Source organism: Eutrigla gurnardus, assembly GCF_963514095.1.
Source record: "Eutrigla gurnardus genome assembly, chromosome: 4".
Lineage (NCBI taxonomy): Eukaryota > Metazoa > Chordata > Actinopteri > Perciformes > Triglidae > Eutrigla > Eutrigla gurnardus.
The window spans coordinates 10760201-10780648 of record NC_139918.1 but is presented as its reverse complement, the minus strand read 5'-3'; the positions used below and the strand labels follow the sequence as shown (position 1 = coordinate 10780648).

The following is a 20448-nucleotide window of genomic DNA, read 5'->3' as shown; positions in this document are numbered from 1 at the left end:
TTCAAGTATAACAAGAGAAAAAATTTTTGTTCTTCAGTGCAAATAAATCCAACCTGATGAAGGCAAGTTGTTGGTTTTGATCCTGGGAAGCCTGAGTAAACCTGTCCCAGATGACCTGAGGGTTCTGGATGCTTCATACTGAACAAGTAACTCTGAGAAGTATGTAGGCTGAGACCATTCAGCACCTCCCCTTTCACAAAGACCTCTCCTTGTACAGTGAGTACAGTGTTTTAAGGACAGGTGTGATATGGTCCATTTTCTTGGTGTTGATCGGGACTCTGGCAGCAGCGTTCTGGATGTGCTGCAGCTGCCTAATTGACTTTTTTTTTTTACTGAAGCCTGTATAGACACTAATACAATTATGTAACCAACCAAAGATTAATGCATAAACAAGTGTTTCCGTGTCTTATTTTGACAGAAATTTAAGGTGGTAAGAGGCTGATTTAATAAGTCTTTATGTGGCTGTTAAAATTCAGGTCTGAGTGCATAAAAACAAAGATGTTTTACTTAATCTAGTTTTTAGTGTCCTTGAGTCAAGTTGAGCACTGACCTCCAACCTTAAATTTTCTGTCCGCGGGAAAAATCTGGCTCATCCACTCATTGATTTGTTGGATACACTTACTTAGTGAACGTAAGGGAATGTGTGACAAAGTGGGTGAGACCACACCATTTGTCCCTTTCAGTTTATGTGCAATTAAGTAACTTTTACAGATGCATTGTTTTGTTGCTTGTGTTTCATACTCACCATGTGGTCCAGTGGCAAAAGGAGGAAAGGTTAATTACTTCCTGCTTTTATAACCTGGATGACATCATCAGTGAGGTCATCAGGCGGTACCATCTATGGGGGGGTTGTAGATTGTGTGGGAGTGTGAAAAGTGTATAGTTTGATATTATGTGATGTATTTGAGCACAGATGTGTGTGTGAGAAAAGCTTATGAGAATTCCCATTGTGTGATGAAATGAAGATTATTAATATGGATGCTTACCAGTTTGTAGAAGTAAAAGGAGGCTTCCCTGCTGCTTGGGTGAGTCCAGGTGGATTCCTGTTTTTGGCTCCCAGCATGCAGGGGAAGTCAGATGAGTGTGTGGTGTCAGAGAGAGAGGACACCAGGTGTGCAGGAGAGTGCACAATGTGTCTCACTGTCACATTGAATGAAGTCTTTTCAGTTAAGCTGAGTTAGCTGTTATGTCTTTGATACTTTTTGTAAATATATTTTTTTGTTTGGTTCACTGTGCATTTTGGTGGCACTCTTTGGAAAAAATAAAACTCTATTTTGATACTTGAACCCTGCTTTGCGAGTCTGCCTCCTACACTCCATTCACTCAGGCCAGCCTTCCAACAGAATGTGGTGACACTATAATGTAGAGTTGAGTGTCATCAGCATAGGTATGGTAAGAGATGTTGAAATAATATGAGCGAAGGGCGCATGTAGATATTGAACAAAAGTGGCCCGAGAACGGTGCCTTGAGGAACCCCACATGTGATCTTTTTATGCTAGTTACCAAATGAAACAAATGAGTCCCAATTATTTAAGTAAGATTCGAAACAACGCACAGTACCAGAACGTCCCACCCACCTCTCTAGTCTGTTGAGCAGTATGTTGTGATCAACATACTGATGCAATATGTGGTTGACAAGAAAGAGCATAGAAGAAGTGACTAACATTTTATGATTAAAAATTATCTTTTATATTATGATGGAGGATATGCTTCACTGCTGCACAATCCGTGCATGATATATTTTTTCAAAATGGGACATCCTTGTCACAGGTGCTCTGACACATTCAGTCTTAAAATGCAGCCTCCAAATGAAGTGGCTGCTTATTTTGGGACACAGCCTTAGTCTTACAAGGAGCCCTTGAAATCTCCTTTCTTCAAAAGGGGGTTCTTCAGAAGCGGAAGGTTCTTGTTAGAACTCAACCCTTCAGAATGAACCTCTTATTTATAAGTGTTTAGGAGCCAATGGGATTGGAGCTGAGAGTCACAGAGAGGAAGTCAGACAGTTATGGACTAATACATTGCCTTGGTCTTTTAATTTGTTAACTTGTGAGTGCGTGAAAAAAATGACTTGCACAAAATCCTCGAGTTTCAATCAATTTCTTACATTTTATTACTGTTGCACCATTTATACAAGTACATATAATTTTGAATGCATCAATTTCCATATCTTTTTGTTTGTTTTGAATGAGCATGTGGTGGTGAAATAGCAGTGGTGAGACATGGAATGAAAATATCAACTGTAGTTGCCATGGATACAGACTGAGAAAGATTTTTTTTTTGTTCTCCACTTGACCAAAAAGACAGGACTACAGGTTCACCCAACCACGGACATGCAATTTACTGAGTCAAGAGAGGAAGAAAAACTGAACCAAGAGACACATGACGCTCCTCCAGTGTTTGTTTCTGCTACAGTTTGACAAGTGCTAGGAGGAAAACGTTGCGTGTCAGTTGGATGAAACTGAAAACATGGCAAATGGATGACTGAGATGAGTAAATATATACATACAGTATATACATACATATCTGCAAAGGTGGAAATAAGAAAATTACATTTAGTCAAGCACAGAAGTGAAATTAAATGTTAGGGTGCTGTTAACTTAATCAACCATAGCTATCCTTTGTTGTGTTTTTGTTTTGTTTTAATTTCATAGTAATTTTATGCAAAACCATGATGTTTTTTTTTACTATACCTAGTAGAAGTGATATTGCCTAACCCCAACAGTGTAGGTTTGTAGCATCCTTTAGTTTTGTTTTGTTTGTTAACAATGTGTTTCAATCTTTTGAAAACAATTTTGCAGCAGACTGATTTAGACTCAATTTTGTGAAACAGTCAGATATCCAGTACAATATACTTCAAAGGGAATTTTTGTAAAATTTACTCCAATATGTTATATCTCACGGCTAATTTGTTTTTAATTTATCATGAAATGAGATAATGAAATATCAGTTATTTCTTGTTCACTAATATAAAAGCTTCTTTCTGCTCAACAGTGAAATTGCTCTTTCACTATCAGCAGTTTTACCTACCTGTAAGTAAACATGACAATGTAGGACTGCCATGGAGTATTTTGCCACAGTAATATTGCTTTAACTTGTGTAATAGATGTTTGTACTTTTGTTTTCTTCCACCGCTGCACATATGTACACATACGTCATCTATATTCATTTAAAGTAAAAGAAAATGCATGAGGGGTGAAAATGACAAAATCAGAATGCTCCTGTTTCATGTGCAAGGCTTTTGCATCCCATAATGATAGCATGGTGTATGGTTGGCATAGGAACGTGGACCACAGTCGACCGAGTAGGTTGCTGGTTTCTCTGACAGTTCACCACCACTGAGAGTCATAGAGCTACAAGGGTTCACGGACCTGGGACGAGCAACACCTGTACGTGATCTCGCCTGGTTTTCACCTGCTTAACTCCAAACTGGTGAGGTTTGCGCCAGAGGACAGACTGCTTTACTGTTAAAATTGTTGTGATGTTACAGTGTATATGCCAATCTTAACTGGACCTACTGGTTGGGGTGTTTTTATTAAAACACTTGTTTTATTTCAATCCCCAATTTGACTCCAAAATCACAGAATTGGGCATTTTGGGGGGTTTCCTCACATTTTGTGATTTTCTTTATGAAGGCAATAACATATGGTGAGCACATATATTTTTCTATCACTGTCCACAATATCAAATTATGTCTACTTTGTGGAAGTGTCACTTAAGTCAGAAAAGAGCTCCTGACATCTCCTGGTGATGGAATTAATGTCACCAACAGCAATCTAAACACCATCACACTGTGAGATGTGATTGTAAAGCCTCTCTCACCCGGGTCAGTGGTAGATATGTTCTTTTAAAACAAAAATCTGTTCAAATTTGTCAACAAATTCAGATGGAGGATCAGAGATTTCTATCGGACATTCTAAGAACACTGCAGGGATCTTTTCAGCGAGCCTTTGCAGATTTTATAAGCATGTTACAAATGTTTAAAAAACCACTTAGTTCACTTACAATATACCTAAGGGTTTCAGTACAAAATCTAGAAGTTTATCTGAAAAAATTCCTACAACGTTTTTATACCTCTAAGAATGTATTTTGCTCTGCAAATCCGGCCTTTTTCAACCTCTGAAATGTCTTAGAAAGTCCTGAGAATTCTCTGTCTTCACAAAATAATTTAACTCCCTTTTTTAAAGGGTCAGTTTTTGCCAACCAGAGAAGAAAGTGGGGTGTGACCGCAGGAGGAGAAAATTTAGCAAGACAACCCAACAATACCAAAAAGCTAGGGGGAGGATGGGTCAAAAAGGGACACAACCACAATTCCACGGCAAAGAAAAACTAGAAGTACCATGCCAAAGCTAAGAGCATGATACTCTGAAGAGGAGGATGGGCGGAAGGTAGGGGGGGTGGGTAAGTGAAGGTTGGACAGATTCAGTCCAGCTGGTAAAGTGATTTCTAAGAAACCCCTCCTTCCCTCGTGTCCCATTTCCCCTAATTTTGATAATGTGAATTCCACAGAGCAGAGTGCAGGTGCATGTCTGAACGCAGGCCTACTGAGAGCTGAGATGGGAGTTAAAACAGGTTAAAATGTCTTGACGTATGAAGGAGAGAGATGAAGGATGTGGGAATGGCGAGGCGTATGGCCAACACAGACTCGTATCAAAGTTCAAATACTACAGCAGAAAAAAATAGAATAAAACATAACAATAATAATAGCAATAATCATCTGCAGCAGTGGGAAACTTCTCCAGGTGGTTGCTCCAGTCCTCCTTAATCAAAAATGCATTACCATTACAATTATTATTATTATTATTGTTGTTATTATCATAATATGGGTGGGCTAGTTAGTTTCATTTAAATTTTTTCATTTTTTTAATCTTCATCGTCGTTGAGTTAGGTACTTTAATTTTTTCATTTCCGAAAAGAAGCTGTCCATTAATCTTGAACTGCTACGGTTTGATCCTTGCTTGGTGCCTCTGTGGCGTTTGCCTCCTTGGCAGGAGGTTCGGCAGCTGGTGTTGAACTAGGGGCTGTGGCGGCCTCCTTTGCCAGTGCGGGAGCCGGCGCCTCTGTGGGCTTGGGGTCGGGGGAGGCAGCAGGAGCCACCTCGGCTTTGGCTGCTGGTGCCACGGTGGCCTCAGTCTTTTTGGCATCGGCCTCATCTTTACTCTCAGCCACCGGGGCAGGTACTGCAGCCTTAGCCTCGGGCTCCTTGGTGGCAGGGGCTGATTCTTTGACTGGGGCCGGCGCAGCTGGTTTCTCCTCAGCCTTGGTGGGCTCTGCGCTCTTTGGCGCCTCCATTTTAGGCTCGGCGTTGGCAGCAGGTTTCTCAGGCTCCTTTGTGGCGGGAGTGCCGTTATTTTCCTCCTCCTTGGGTGCTGTAGCATCTGCCGCCGGCGCCTCCTTAGCCGCCGTGTCGTTCGCTACCTCATTAGCGTTGGTAGCAGCTGGGGCCTCGTCTTTGTTGTCCTTCGGTGCTTCACTCTCTTCAGCAGAGGCCCCCTCTGCCTTGGCATCCTTGTCTTTGGCCTTGTCATCATTTACGTTGTATCCCTTCTTCTTTTTGCTGAGCTTGCCTCCCATTTTGGATATCTGGCCTCTGAAACAGAGGGGGAGAGAAATAATTTTTAGTATGATGATAATAGTGTCATAGATTAAGATTAAGTACAATAAGAAGCAAGCACCTTCTACAAAAACAGAATGAGCCTAAAAAAAACATACAATGCACCAAATGTGAGAAAGAACCACAGAAATCCAGCCTTGAGCACATGATAGAAATAAATGAAATATCACCACAAATGAGTGAGTGAATGATACAAGCATGTCTGTTCTTCAGGAGATACTTTTTTAAAGTGGGGCCCCAACAAAAATGAAGCCTCTCAGTTAACAAATGTGTCTGTACGAGACAGCAAGTGCAGAATCCAACAGTTCTACATGGGATTTCCTAAAGGACCGACCGAGAAGAAGAAGAAGTTACTTGTAGGAATGATATGCAGCAGCCATATATTTATGGAATATCTCCCATGTTGCATTTTTGCTGTATTCTCTCAAATGGTCCTCAGAGATCCTCCCAGCTCTTTAAGAGCAAACGTTTCAATGAAGAAAAGTGAATGAAAACAGTATAATAAGTATAGTAAGTAGTTAGACATTCATCGTCCATCGTCCTGTACCTTAGAGACTCTTAGCACATTTACATGTACATTTAGGGCATTTAGCAGACGCTTTTGTCCAAAGCAGCTTACAATAAGTACATTTGTCGAAAGAAAGAAACCACAGCATATCATTGCCAATAAAGTAAGAGCGAAAAATAGAAACAAGTGTTAGGCCCTCATCTGAGTAAAGTAGTAGCTGTTCAGCAGTGTACAACAGTGCTATGATCAAAGTGCTATAGGTAAGAAAATAGAAGTGCATTTTGGGGGGGTGGAAATTGGTCATGCTATGTAGAGTCGAGGTGAAGTCTGAACAGGTGAGTCTTGAGCCTTTTTTGGAAGATGGCAAATGACTCTGCTGTCCTGACATTGGTCGGGAGTTTGTTCCACCACTGAGGCGCCAGAACAGAGAAGAGTCTGGACTTTGCTGAGCGACATTTGTTTGATTTCAGCGATGGTGGTACCAGCCAGCCAACTGAAGTAGAGTAGCGAAGTGCTCGCTTCGGGGCATGAGGTTTGACCAGTGTTTGAAGGTAGACAGGTGCCGTTCCATTGATGGCCCTGAAGGCCAGTGTCATCATCTTGAATTGGATGTGGGCTGCAACAGGGAGCCAGTGGAGGTCACGGAGGAGGGGGGGTCACATGGGAGAATTTGGATGGATTGAAGACAAGGCGTGCTGCAGCGTTCTGGATACGCTGCAATGGTTTAGGCTGGGAGTCTTGCCAGGAGAGAGTTGCAGTAGTCAAGGCGAGAGATGACCAGTGCTTGGACCAGGAGTTGCGTTGCGTCCTTTGTGAAGAAAGACAGGATCCTGCATATATTGTAGAGGGCAAATCTGCAGGATCGGGCAGTGATGTTGGGGGTGCATGATAGTTGATCATCGAAGATTACTCCTAGGTTCCTTGCAGTTAACGAAGGCAATACTGTGCTGTCCGCGACAGTGACGACAGGTGCATGCAAGGGCAGTCTTTCCCCGGGATGAAGAGGAGTTTGGTTTTATGCAGATTAAGCTTGAAGTGATGCGCAGTTGTCCAGGCGGAGATGTCTGACATTCAAGATGCGAGTTGCAATGTGAGTGTCGGAGGTTGGGGGAAAAGAGAGGAACAGCAGAGTGTCGTCTGTGTAACAATGGTAGGAGAATCCATGTGATGTGAATACAGAGCCTAGTGATCGGGTGTATAATGAGAACAGAAGCAGTCCTAGTACTGAGCCTTGAGGGACACCCGTTTCCAGAGAACAGGGTTTGGACATAGAGCCATTCCATGTGACCTGAAAGGTCGATTTGTCAGGTATGATGTGAACCAGGTTGGAGCAGAGTCAGTGATGCCAGGGTGGAGAGGAGGATTTGGTGGTTGACTGTGTCGAATGCAGCAGATAGGTCGAGGAGAATGAGAACGGAGGAGTGGGATGAGGCTCTGGCATCTCGCAGGGACTCAGCCACTGTGAAAGGGCCGTCTCAGTGGAGTGAGCAGTCCTGAATCCTGATTGATTAGGGTCAAGGAGGTTGTTCAGTGAGAGATAGGATGACAGTTCGTTGTAGGCGGCATGTTCCAGGGTTTTAGAGAGGAATGATAGAAGAGATACAGGTCTGTAGCTTTGGATGTCAGGAGCGTTTACGGTGGGTTTTTTAAGGAGAGGCTTCAAAGTGGCTGTCTTAAAAGCCGCTAGAATGAGACCTGAGGTGAGGGAGGAGTTGATCAGGGTGGTGAGGAATGGCAAGATGTCGTGTGAGATGTCTTGGAGAAGAGAGGAGGGAATCAGGTCGAGGGAGCAGGTGGTGGCACTGTTACATGTAACAAGTGTGTGAACGTCTTCAGAGGAGAGAGGGTTGAAGCTGGTAAGGCCATCAGAGTTGGGGGAGATGGATTCTGGGAGGGTATAGGAGTGAATGAGGAGCCGATTCTGAGAGGGTATAGGAGTGAATGAGGAGCTGATGTCTTTTACTTTCTTGGTAAGTAAGTCATCAACAGTGAGGGAGGAAGGAGGGGGAGAACATGGAGAAGAATTTCCTGGGGTTGGAGGCGGAAGAGTTGATCTTTGCCAGGTAGAAGGCAGATTTAGCTGCCGATACAGTTGAGGTGAAGTCAGAGAGGAGGTGGTGGTAGTGAGAAAGGTCCTCATCCTGGCCTGATTTCTTCCATTTTCTCTCTGCTGCATGAACACCAATCTGTTGGTTCGCAAAGGTTCAGACAGCCAGGGAGGGGAGGGAGATGATCGCACTGGTCGTGAGATGAGGGGACAGAGAGTGTCCAAAGAAGAGGAGTGTGAGGAAATCAGGATGGAGGAGACTTCCTCAGTAGGCATTAGGGAGAATTGTTCTGTGGATGGAAGTGAGGAAAGAACAGTTGAGGAGAGAGCGGAGGGAGAGAAGGATTACAGGTTGCGGCGGATGGTGACAGTTCAAGGCATAGAGGGGAGGGATGTGGTGGACTTCATGGGGAGGGAGAAAGTCACAAAGTGGTAGTCGGACACTGTGAGCGGCGTCACAGAGAGTGCTGAGGTGCCACGGGACCTTGTGAAGACAAGGTCAATTTGGTTCCCAGCCTGGTGGGTGGGTGGAGAGGGGGAGAGTGTGAGGTCAAATGTGGAGAAGGAGTGAATGAATTCAGATGAGTGCAGCTTTCCTGGGTGGATGTTGAAGTCACCGAGGACGACGAGTGGTGTGCCATCATCAGGGGAACAGCTTAGCAGGACATCCATCTCATCTAAAAAGTCACAGAGAGGACCGGGTTGGCGATAGATCACTACAATGTTAAGTGCAGATTGGGGTAGGTGGTCCAGGGGAAGGACCTGGTAGGACCACCTGGGTGAGATAAGGAGTCCAGTTCCTCCTCCTCAACCTGTTCGTCTTGGGGAGTGTGAAAATAAGGAGGCAATTGAAAGGGCAGCTGTAGTGGCTGTGTTTTCGGGGGTGATCCAGGTCTCCATAAGGGCCAGGAAGTGGAGAGTCTGTAGGGAGGCATATGGTGAAATGGTGTCTGCCTTCTTGACTGCAGACTGGCAGTTCCACAGCCCTCCTTGTACTTCTAAGTTCCGTACCGGTGGAGAATGGTGGGTAGCAGGGCTTGGATGGGTTACAGCCTCGACCGATGGTTCTCTGGTGAAATCTTATCCGGTTTGATGTCCTGGCTGGGATAGGACACATGGCTGCGATGGGTGGTGGTTGAGTAGTTATGACTTCCTCCACATCTAATTTATCACCTCTCACATCTACTTCTCATAACGAATGCAAAAAAGTGCTTCCATAGCTGACATGCAAAGAGCAGGAAATATCTATTAGACAACATTCCTGTCAAATAGCGTTCCTGTATGGACTGCGGAAACTGGCTAATTGAATCACATCTTACAACGATGGTAGGAATGCTACTTGTGGAGTGGAGCTTCTTGTGGAAGTAAACACTGCCATTGGACATGATCCAGGCAATATCAACGTTCCCTCCTAAACCATCCATCCATCATCTACCAATTATCCTGTACTCAGGGTCACGATCCCAGCTGACATTGGGTGAAGGCGAGGTACAGCCTGGACTGGTCGCCAGTCTATCACAGATCCCTCCTAAACATATTTCACAAACCATTTAGCAGTATGAGAATGTATTTTTAGGCACACAGTTGGTCTCTGAGATATGTGCCTCCAACACACTACAATGGATATTAATAGAATTTTGCTTGGGGTGCTCATAGCATTAAATGATTCAACATAAAAATCTGTTTTCACTGTGTCTCAAAAACTGAGCAAATATATTAAAACTATCCACCTGAATCGATACCAACTGGGGTAAGCCAGACATTTTGTTTTATGTAATTTAGGTGAAGTTATACCTTCATGATGAGCCCATTTTGTATAAATTGGCTGACTGAAACTTAAAGTTAGAATCTCATAGATCAATGTTGCGTACTCTTAAGCAGCACCTATATTGTTGGTGTTCGGCTTTCATCAGTGAGCCTTAGGCAGACAATCACCATTGTGTTACTTCATCCGCCAACAGATAGTGATTGAACAGAAATGCATTTAAATGAAAATCTTTGCAATTCTGACTGCAAGTAATGAAAAAACACGACAAAGATAGATTCAGTCACCAACAACCCACTCTCACTCCCAACTTGTCAAATATTGCCATTTAGTCATTGTCCCTGACGACTGATATCGATGCACTTCAGTGTATGTGAGATGCACTGAGCTGACTCCAATGTAAATCCATGTACGTCATTATTAGATGACTTATTGGGCCCTAGTTTCGTAGACCAGCGCAGGGCGGCGCAGGGTGGCGCAGCTGGCGCAGTGCAAGTTTCGACCCGCGCAGCCTTGCGCACCGTCAGTTTGGCAGTTTGGTGGATCGCCTGCGCCAAGATGGGTGTGGCGGCGCAGCAGGGGGAGGCGTCACAGATTCAGCTTGGCGTAGCGGAAGTTTCGTGGCAAAAAGCCTCGCCGAGACTGCGCTGAAAGCTCGCCAGCTCCGACCTGGTCTACTTTCGAGATCACAGCTGGCGGATCGGAAGTTTGGCGGACCGGCGCGCAGTGCGCACACGTCACCGAGACCCCACAGGCAGGTTTCCACAGTTCCAGGCACATTTAAATGCAATAAATAATCACAACAAACACTATTTAATGCAACTGATTGAATCAACACGTGAATTTATATCTATATAGCAGTGGCGAGCGGTGACCGTTTACTGTGGTCATGCTGAAGTGTCAATACCATGCGCGCCCGTGGGGGGGCATTATATTTTTTAATAAAAAATATAATATGGTTAGTGGAAACAGCTTGTAGTGATCACGTTGGTCCAGAGTACATTTGATCACTATAAGCGGTTGATTACTAAAACCGAATTGTTATTACAGTATTTCACTAATTTTTTTATGGAGAACATCATCTAAATGCCAGTTGTATAGTTTTTCAATGAGAAAAATGTAACGAAACGGTCGTCAGCGCGATCCTCTCGTCAGCTCCAAACTCACCCGTCTGCACCTCAATCACAGACCACAGCTGGTTTCCCGCACAGCATTTACAGTAACTCACTGACATGTCTCAGATCAGTAGGCGCTGCTGCCGATGTGTTTTTAAAACGAACTAGGCTAGTAGCGCCGCAGATTTCTCATTCCCCACCTTGTTTGACTGAGAGTGTTTCGAGATGGTTTTCATGAATGAACAGGCAATATGTCGCTGTCAGACCGGATCGTTTGACGGGAGGGGGGTCGGCTAGCTAGCCATTTATGTTTCTCATACGCGCTAGCTTGAAAGTGACGGACGGAATTCTTTGCAGTCTTTGTGATATTTACTTCAGGAGTAGGCCGACCACTTGAAATTATAGCTTTCTTTTCCTCAAAAGGTCTCCGCGAAAACGGCACTGAACGCAAAGCCTGAATATAATTAATATTTTCAGCCATTTTGACCAGGCTACACAATGAATGAACCACTGACAGTTTCCCGCTGAACAATTCAAACAAGTCATTTTTGCGCATGCGCGTTGGCAGATAAGCTGCTTCACTGACAGCTTTTTTGCCATTCAAAATGCTCATCTACAGTAAACACAGCCTTTAGCAGTAACTGTACTAGTCTGTGTCACAGTGCGCATGCGCGAAACAAGCTGTCAGCTTTCCAGCTTTTCGCAAGCAAAACGGGACAGATTAGGCACTGATTTAAGACCAAAACAGTAAAACTAAGGTATTGTATAATTGAACACACTGCCAGATTAATATTTTCAATTATTTTTATTGAAGGGCTTGGGCATGCACTGCATTTATAGCTTATTATGACCGCTCGCCCATGCTATATAGATTGTCCCGTCACATCTGACGTCAGATCAAAGGCGGATGGCACGCGTAACGGAAACTCAGCCTCTCGGACCAAAACATCTCCCTCTCTCTCTCCTGTTTTTTATAATATGGGCATTGTTATTATTATGATACGCACGCACAGCGCGTGATGCGCGTGGTGGGAGCAGCGGCGCTGCTTCTGTCATCGGGTTGTCAAGTGACGGAACTTGCACTGAACCTCCCCTAACGCATTAAAGGAGAGGAGAGGAGCTCATTTGATTGGTGAAGATCTGAATCGGCTGTATTAATCCCAGTCCACGCCTCGTCTCCCACTCACGCCTTCTTCTCCTCCCTCTTTCCCACTTGCGCCGGTGGGCGAGACGGGAGGAGTGCCTGCGCGAGCCTGCGCGGTGCACGAAACTTGCACAGTCCAGGCGGACACACCCCGTCGGCGCGGCGCATGTGCGCTGAGAGCTGACTGCGCCTGGTCTACGAAACTAGGGCCCATTGACTCATGGAATTTATTTTACTTAACAAATGTAATTTTAACCAAAACCACAAATCTTTTCCTCAGTAGTGTAGTTGTGTAACTAAATGAATTGGACCTATGTTGGAATTTTATTTTGAAAAGAGAATGTATGCATGTGACAAGCAGAAACTGTATGTTTCCATTGAACACAGAATTTTATTTTGAAAAGAAACTATGCATGTAATGAGCAGAAACGGTATGTTTCCTTCGAACACAGAAGTTTATTTTAAAAACATACCATGCATGTTACGAGCAGAGCCTTGATGTAGATTGCGTGTAATATATAAAACATTAAATAATTAGCCAATCATTTTTTTAAAAACTAAACGTAATCCTGGGATATGAAGCGCACTGTGTGAAGGGACTCCAACACCGCATTCTATGTGATTAAGAGCTGTAGGTAATCAGTCATTGAGGATGATAGCACTGTGTGGAGGCAGGCTTTCTCTCTCTCTCTCTCTCACACACACACACACACACACACACACACACACACACACACACACACACACACACACACACTGCAGATATCTGGCACAGTTGCAGCATTTTTTTCATGGTTATCACCATCTGTCTGCTGGGTAGGGGAGAGGACTTCAATACCAAAACAAATCTGATTCCAGATCTGTACAATTTGTTGTTTGAAATACGAGTTGGCGGCCTATTCTGCTCCTGAGGAAAAGCCAGAAAAAATTGTGCCGTGTTTTTTCAGCATTCATTGTCGAAAAAAAAACCCAACTTAAAACAAAAAGTCTGTTTTCTAACCACCAGACTGATTCACGAGCAGAGAGCACTCTGGGCTCTGCACGAAACACAGTCCTCGGATAGAGATCTATTTATATCCACTGGATCCATGCATTGATGTAAAACGTTTTGGATCGATGCCAAAAATCTAAGATGTTGTACAAATCACTACACGTCTCAACATTTAAACCAACAACTTACTCTAAATACATCTTCTACAAAGCTTTAATCAATCATTAAATGTATTAATATATTATATTTCTGACATGCCTTGTCCATATGTTCACTCTTGTTCCGGTCAGTAGTCTAAATCTTACCTTACATGTTAACTGTTTTAAACCTCTGTCTCCACTGGAAGTGTTGGTTTAGCTTTATTTAATTGTATTCTGAATTGTTCTCTTTTGTCTTATCTCATTAAACTTCGTTTTTTTTTTTATAGATATGTCGATGCTTTAAAAGCAAACAGGAAAGAAAAACAAATGTTAAACAAGGAATTCGGCAAGAAAAAGTTACATTTATTTAGGAATGTTTTCATTGTATTCTCCAAAGGTCCTACCCTTTGGGAGTTGCCCAAATAAAGGTATTAAGGTATGAACATTAAAAAATAACTTGAATGAGCATAGTCTGCAGTCTCGGGGTAAGCAAGCCACAACGTCTTTTTCAAGTATGGATGACACATGAAATGGTTTGAAATAAAAAAAAAATAGTTGAAAAAACTGTTTAAATTGGCTAAAACAACATTCAGTAAGTTGTTGAAAATGGTGTAAAATTGAAATCCCCATATGGAAGTCATTTTTTCAAAAATGATTTTGAACACCTTGAGATTTTTCAGAATTTATGTGGTTGACACTAAAATCATCGATTTGTCCATGAGTCAAAACGTCTCTGACAGTGACAGCAGACGTGACCTTTTACATCCCAAACAAACATGCACCACGGAGAGATTCTGCTGGCTACTTACAGATTCGCCCCGTGAATGGGACAGAGCTGGCGGTGGATCCACTCAAAATGCTAATCACCTCGTCGCCACTGACTGAATTACCCTACTATTCATGGAAAAGGCCCCCGACCATCCAACAGTCAGTATCTGCCAGGGCCGCCGTTCCTGCCGCAGCTTTATACGGGCCACAATGGAGGTCTCTCTGCTACATCACAGCTTTTGACTCCCGGCTTGTGCTGCCAGTACAATGACTCACAATCATCTGAGCAGACAATGGCTTCTTTTCAACCAAAGGCACGCTTTCTCACTGCTGGGCGTGTGGTTTGAGTGTTTGAAGAGCTGGGGCAGGGCTGAGACAACCTGGAGAAAATGCTCTGGGTTCGCACAAAAGACTTAATTTAACCTGCAAACTGCTGTCAGGGAGGCACAAAAGGAAGTGTGATCTTCCAGATGTGAACTTTCAGCATGAAGAACATGTTCACCTACCCAAAGTGTCTCACAGTGAGGTGAAGAGGGTCTTTAAAGGGCATTTAGAAGAGTTCAATGGAAGCATGATGAAATTCCTCAATAAACCAACTTTAAAAGTGCCAATCAGGAAAAAGTCAAACCCAGGCAATGAGTAAATGTCCCGTCACACCCAAGACATCGGGCCTATCACTTCATCTTTAAATGAATGAAGTTAAATGGATTTCTTGACCTTTTAAACGTACCCACAAGGATTAGGAAACAAGTGTCTCAATCCTTTTAGACACAGTTTCATTGTTACTGCTGTAAAAACTAATCTTCTAACGGTGTAAATCCCTGATCTCAATCACTGTGAAATCACTTCTTGTTCCCTGACCAAGGTTGATCTGCTATTTGGAATTCTCTCTCATTCTCTCTCTCTCTTCTGTTAAAACTATGAGTCGAAAAGATTTTACCGGCCATTCTCACATTTGCCAGTTCATTTCATGGGTCCTCTCTCCCTGCTGTTCTTTGGAGTTTCACTTCCACCTTCACCTCTGCATGATCAAGTTTCAAAATCCTTCCGCTATATTCATTAGAAATAGTATGAAATAACCTAGTGTCACTGCTGTTGGTGACTGTTGGTTAAATTGCCTATTCATTCCAATAATTCGTCATTTATGTCTAGACAGAGAGTGAGTGCAACAAGCAGACACACACACAGATACATACACACATTGACTCACACAAGCAGACAGATAGACAGGCAGGCAGACAGACAGCCAGACAGGCAGACAGATTAGCCCTCCAGAAAACAGTAGAAGCGCTGGATTGCTTGCTGAGAAATGCACTTCTGATTCGCACAACAATTGACAGCGTAAGCCAATCAGAGGCAGAATAGGGCAAGTCATGCCTTTCTAATGATCTTTCTAATGTCCATTTATTTTGCACAAGATTGACACCAAATGTCCTTTTTTCTTCCTCTTGTTTCCACTTTGTTCAGCATATGCCTCCCTCCGCCACCGACTCTCTAAGCCAGCAAACTGCCAGGTTACCCAAGCACATGATTGATCACTCGACAGCGGCGTTCAGTGTGGTATTTATACAACATTATTAATTGATGATCAAAACTGTGGCTGTCGAGTTGCAAGGTGGCAAAGCGGTATAAGATGAGCACAGCTCCCTGAAGGAACAGATGGATGAGCTTTCTGCACATTATTTCTCAAAGTCTCTCTGTGGCGAGTCATCTGTCCCACACCGACGCCCCTGCTCAGCTCTGCTCTTTCTTCCCAGTCTGCCCGCCTCCTGCTTTCCTCCCTCAGCAATAATGCCTCCATCATCACTCTGGCCTCCTCTTCCCTCCGCCCCCCTCTCCATCTTTGCTCTTGTCTGCTTCACCTGTTTCCTATCCTGAGAGTGTATTTTCAATCCTTTGAATTGCTTCTCCTCCCTACTCTGCAGTAAGTCCGTCTCTTGTTGTATTTTCTTCAGCATGTCTAACTTACATTCTCCCTCCAGGGATTATTCTTCTCTTTCTGCTTCCGTCTGAGGATGCACCTTCACTCTCTTTTGTCCCAGCTGGAAGCTCTTCTTTCTTGAAGGTGTTCAATATGTCATTCAGGGCAAATTTATTGCCTGAACAAAGCTCTCGACATGGGGACGGCTGAGCCGGCAGATCGCAGCTCATAGTGCTTATGGTGCTCATGGTGCTGACAGCACTAACAGTGTTAACCAAAACATAAACCAATGGGTTACATCACAATGTACTTATATATACTGTACTTCTTATATTCACTCTATGGTCAGTCGAAGAGTGACTACATTCTCTGCTCAGGTAGACATTACTTCACTATGGGCCCTAGTTTCGTAGACCAGGCGCAGTCAGCTCTCAGCGCACCTGCGCCACGCCGACGGGGTGTGTCCGCCTGGACTTTGCAAGTTTCGTGCACCGCGCAGGCTCGCGCAGCCACACCTCCCGTCTCGCCCACCGGCGCAAGTGGGAAAGAGGGAGGAGAAGAAGGCGTGAGTGGGAGACGAGGAGGAGACGAGGCGTGGACTGGGATTAATACAGCCGATTCAGATCTTCACCAATCAAATGAGCTCCTCTCCTCTCCTTTAATGCGTTAGGGGAGGTTCAGTGCAAGTTCCGTCATTTGACATCCCGATGACAGAAGCAGCGCCGCCGCTCCCACCACGCGCATCACGCGCTGTGCGCGCGTATCATAATAATAACAATGCCGATATTATAAAAAACAGGAGAGAGAGAGGGAGATGTTTTGGTCCGAGAGGCTGAGTTTCCGTTACGCGTGCCATCCGCCTTTGATCTGACGTCAGATGTGACGGGACAATCTATATAGATATAAATTCACGTGTTGATTCAATTAGTTGCATTAAATAGTGTTTGTTGTGATTATGTATTGCATTTAAATGTGCCTGGAACTGTGGAAACCTGCCTGTGAGGTCTCGGTGACGTGTGTGCACTGCGCGCTGTCAGCCAAACTTCCACTCTGCCAGCTGTGATTCGCATTGAATGAATGGACTTTATTTACGCCTTGCGCCGAAAGTAGACCAGAGGGGTATTCCATCAAACTCGCTAAGCGCAAAGCCGGGCTAATTTCGATAAGCCTCGCTACCTTTAGCGAGAGTTGCGTTCCATCAACGTGACTTGAGGGACTCTCCGCTAAGTAACCATGGGAATTTATCCGACCAAACTAGCCTGCTCCGGGGCAGGCTAAACATCAGGCTTACTTTAGCGGGGGTTTCAGAGAAGTCCGTCTGTCGGAAACAACTGTACCCAGCAGAAGGTTCCGCCAAGCCTAGTCCTCGTGATTTCATCACGTGAAAGACCAAAAATTACATATATGAAGTACAAACTATATTTGCATCAAGTGTCTAAGAATACATGCTTGCAATTAAAAAATATGAATAAATCGTTTATTTCCTGAACACCGACTATCTAAATACATATCTATTTCTTCTGTTGCTAGTCTCCTAGTTGGGTGAGTGGTGATGCACCTGCCCCCAGGTGCAGGCAGTCCGTGTTCACATCCTGGCCAGGACGTCTTACAAATAATTTTTTTTTGATTGCATAATTGTCTTTAGATCAGAGAATTAGACCAACATTTTACTTTAACTATGATAAATATGTCATACAATTTCCCCAGAACCCAAATATAACTTGCAAAAACATGATAGATATAATAGCATGTTATAGATCCCAATGACAAAGGCATTGCTGCTTGCAATTTTCAGCCACATAAATTCCTTTCAGGTGAGTTCATTAATAGGTTCATTGAATGTATTCATTAAATTGTTGCGATAAATGAGTTGGTCAATGTAGATGCATTTACTAGGCCTATCTAAAAAAAAAGAGAGAAAGAGAGATAGAGAGAGAGAGAGAGAGAGAGAGAGAGTTCCGGCCAAAGAAAGAAAAAGAGACGACTATGGACAGGAATTGAACCGTGGGCGGCCGCATGTATAGCCGGCACGTTACCTCTACACTATCCTCACATTAGAGAAAATGTAGTCAGTGTTATATTAGAACATGTTACTCTTAACGGTACTTCCGTATTAAATCGCTCGGCAACAGGGGCGGATCTAGAAAAATATGTATGGGGTGGCGAGAGGGGGGCAGGAATTTTTGAGGGGTGGCAACATATGGCAGACGTGTATATATACTGAATTTACTCACAGTTATCACAGTTTGATGAGAAATAGTATGTACACACTACATAAGGGCACAGGCTGCCATTTACATTACAAAATGCTCTCCCTCCTCTATATCTTGACCGCTGTGGTGTTCTCCCACCTTCTCCTGTCCCTGGTCGCCTTGGCCTTGTATTCTATCTCTGGCACCTTTCTGTTGCCCTTCTCTCTCTCCTTCCACCTCATCTCCTCCGTCTACCTTGCTCAGTTCATTTTCTATTTTTCTCTCCTTTTTCTTTGGTGAGAAAAAACTAAATATGCTACCTTTCCTCTTAATTTCTGTAAGATTCAAAGTAACTTTATGTTACTTAATGTTTTCCTTGACAGACGTTGAATCAATATTATCTTTCTTAGCCTACTTTACACGGAACTAACGTCAGACCTAGCTAACATTACATGTATAGTTAGCGAAATAACGTTCTTCAACCTGATTTTTATCATCTCAAATCAGCATCGCAACTATACTAGCACTGTGCTTTCATTATTATTTCATTTTGTGATAGATAGTTAATCAGTTTTTAAGCTCTTTCCTCGCGACTCCTGGCTCCAGGCACGTGTCCACAGGGGCGATTTTAAACGCAAGTGGACGCGCCGCTTCCCAGTATTGCACGCGTGGCGGATGATTGACAGGCGCTCTCCTTTAAACAATCACGCGTACAGTTCATGGCTGCACCTGATTGGACGATCACTTTCACAGCTGTCCTGTCTGCTCCGGAGTTCACGCAGACCAACATGGCGGCTCGTTTGGAAACTTTCTCTTATTTTATGAAAATAGTTCACCGAAAGGTGTTTCTGAAAACATTTTAAGCGAGAAATAAGCTATGCAGTTACTGAATCTGTCTTTATTTTAGATCGACAACATTCAGTTTAGAAGATTTTCGCGAGCGTTCCCGAGGCGGCGAGTCGAGCCCGGCGCCTCTGATTAGCATAAAGTAGATTCAACTTCAACTTTATGCAAATGAGGAGCGGCCAACTCGCGCGCCGTCTCTAGACATTCACCGCAACGCTACCAATCTATGTGACGGCTTTTCACATAGACAATGAATGGGACGCGGGGAAACACCGCTGCCTGTGGACACGTACCTTCCCTCGCTTCGCGAATCGCGCCACTCAATTTTTCTAAACAAAGCAGCGTCTTGCTGCTCTGACGTAATCTCGTGCTGCATTCATTGCAGTCGGACATTGGAAATTCGCGCTCGTAAATGTCAAATTGGACATAACTTTTCTTTGAATTCGTTGCTGCAAACTGGGGTGGCAGCAGGGGTGGCAAGGCTTTCTTTTAGGGTGGCATTTGCCACCCTATGCCACCCCGGTAGATCCGCCCCTGCTCGGCAATTCTTGCCCTGATTTTTATTTATCACTACAGTATTCCCTTTTTTGGTTATGATGGGTTTGTACTCCTCGTACAGTTCCATCAATAATTTTTGCTCTGGTCTTTTCTGCCATTTTCTCGATGATTCGACATTCACGGTTCTGGTCTGGCTTCATATCCCGTGAACGTGCGTAACACAAGACAACGTTAGCCTGGCTTGAATAAGCCTCAACAAGGCGCGGCTGAAATGCGTTAATGGAACGGGTTTAGCCGCAAGTGGAAGTTGGCGTTAGTTCTAACCAGGCTTAACCAGGTAAGCGCCGCTTTAATTAGCGAGTTTGGTGGAATACCCCTCAGGTTGGAGCTGGCGAGCTTTCAGCGCAGTCTCGGCGAGGCTTTTTGCCACAAAACTTCCGCTACGCCAAGCTGAATCTGTGACGCCTCCCCCTGCTGCGCCGCCACACCCATCTTGGCGCAGGCGATCCACCAAACTGCCAAACTGACGATGCGCAAGGCTGTGCAGGTCGAAACTTGCATTGCGCCGGCTCCGCCACCCTGCGCCGCCCTGCGCTGCGCCACGAAACTAGGGCCCTATATCTTAATTAACATAGACAGTAGTTGTTTGCTGCAAAGTGTAATTATCAAAGGTTCTCTATTCAGAGCATTAATACATTTAAGCCCCTATGTGTGTAGAAGTTTTATGTGAGTCATTTCATAGTAACAAATGGGTCATCTGAACATGTGGGAAAGATCCCTTAAAAATTCATTTTTCATTTTAAAAATCCATTTCTTTGTGTTTTCATATCCAAATCTAATCACCTTTTTTTCCTGGAAATAAAATATGTCCTTACATAAGCTAGTACCAACTCATTTCAACC

At 44.0% G+C, this 20448-nt stretch overlaps 1 protein-coding gene across 2 annotated transcripts in view; it reads right to left on the bottom strand.

Moving 5' to 3' along the window:
- Positions 1 to 2081: 2081 nt before the first annotated feature.
- Positions 2082 to 20448, bottom strand: part of basp1 (brain abundant, membrane attached signal protein 1) — a 360963-nt gene continuing 342596 nt past the window's right edge. For both annotated transcript variants that reach the window (XM_084008859.1, XM_084008858.1), the window contains exon 2: positions 2082 to 5587. In XM_084008859.1, coding sequence (XP_083864985.1) covers positions 4924 to 5571 — 648 coding nt within the window. In that variant the 5' untranslated portion in view covers positions 5572 to 5587 and the 3' untranslated portion in view covers positions 2082 to 4923. The remainder of the gene's footprint in view (positions 5588 to 20448) is intronic.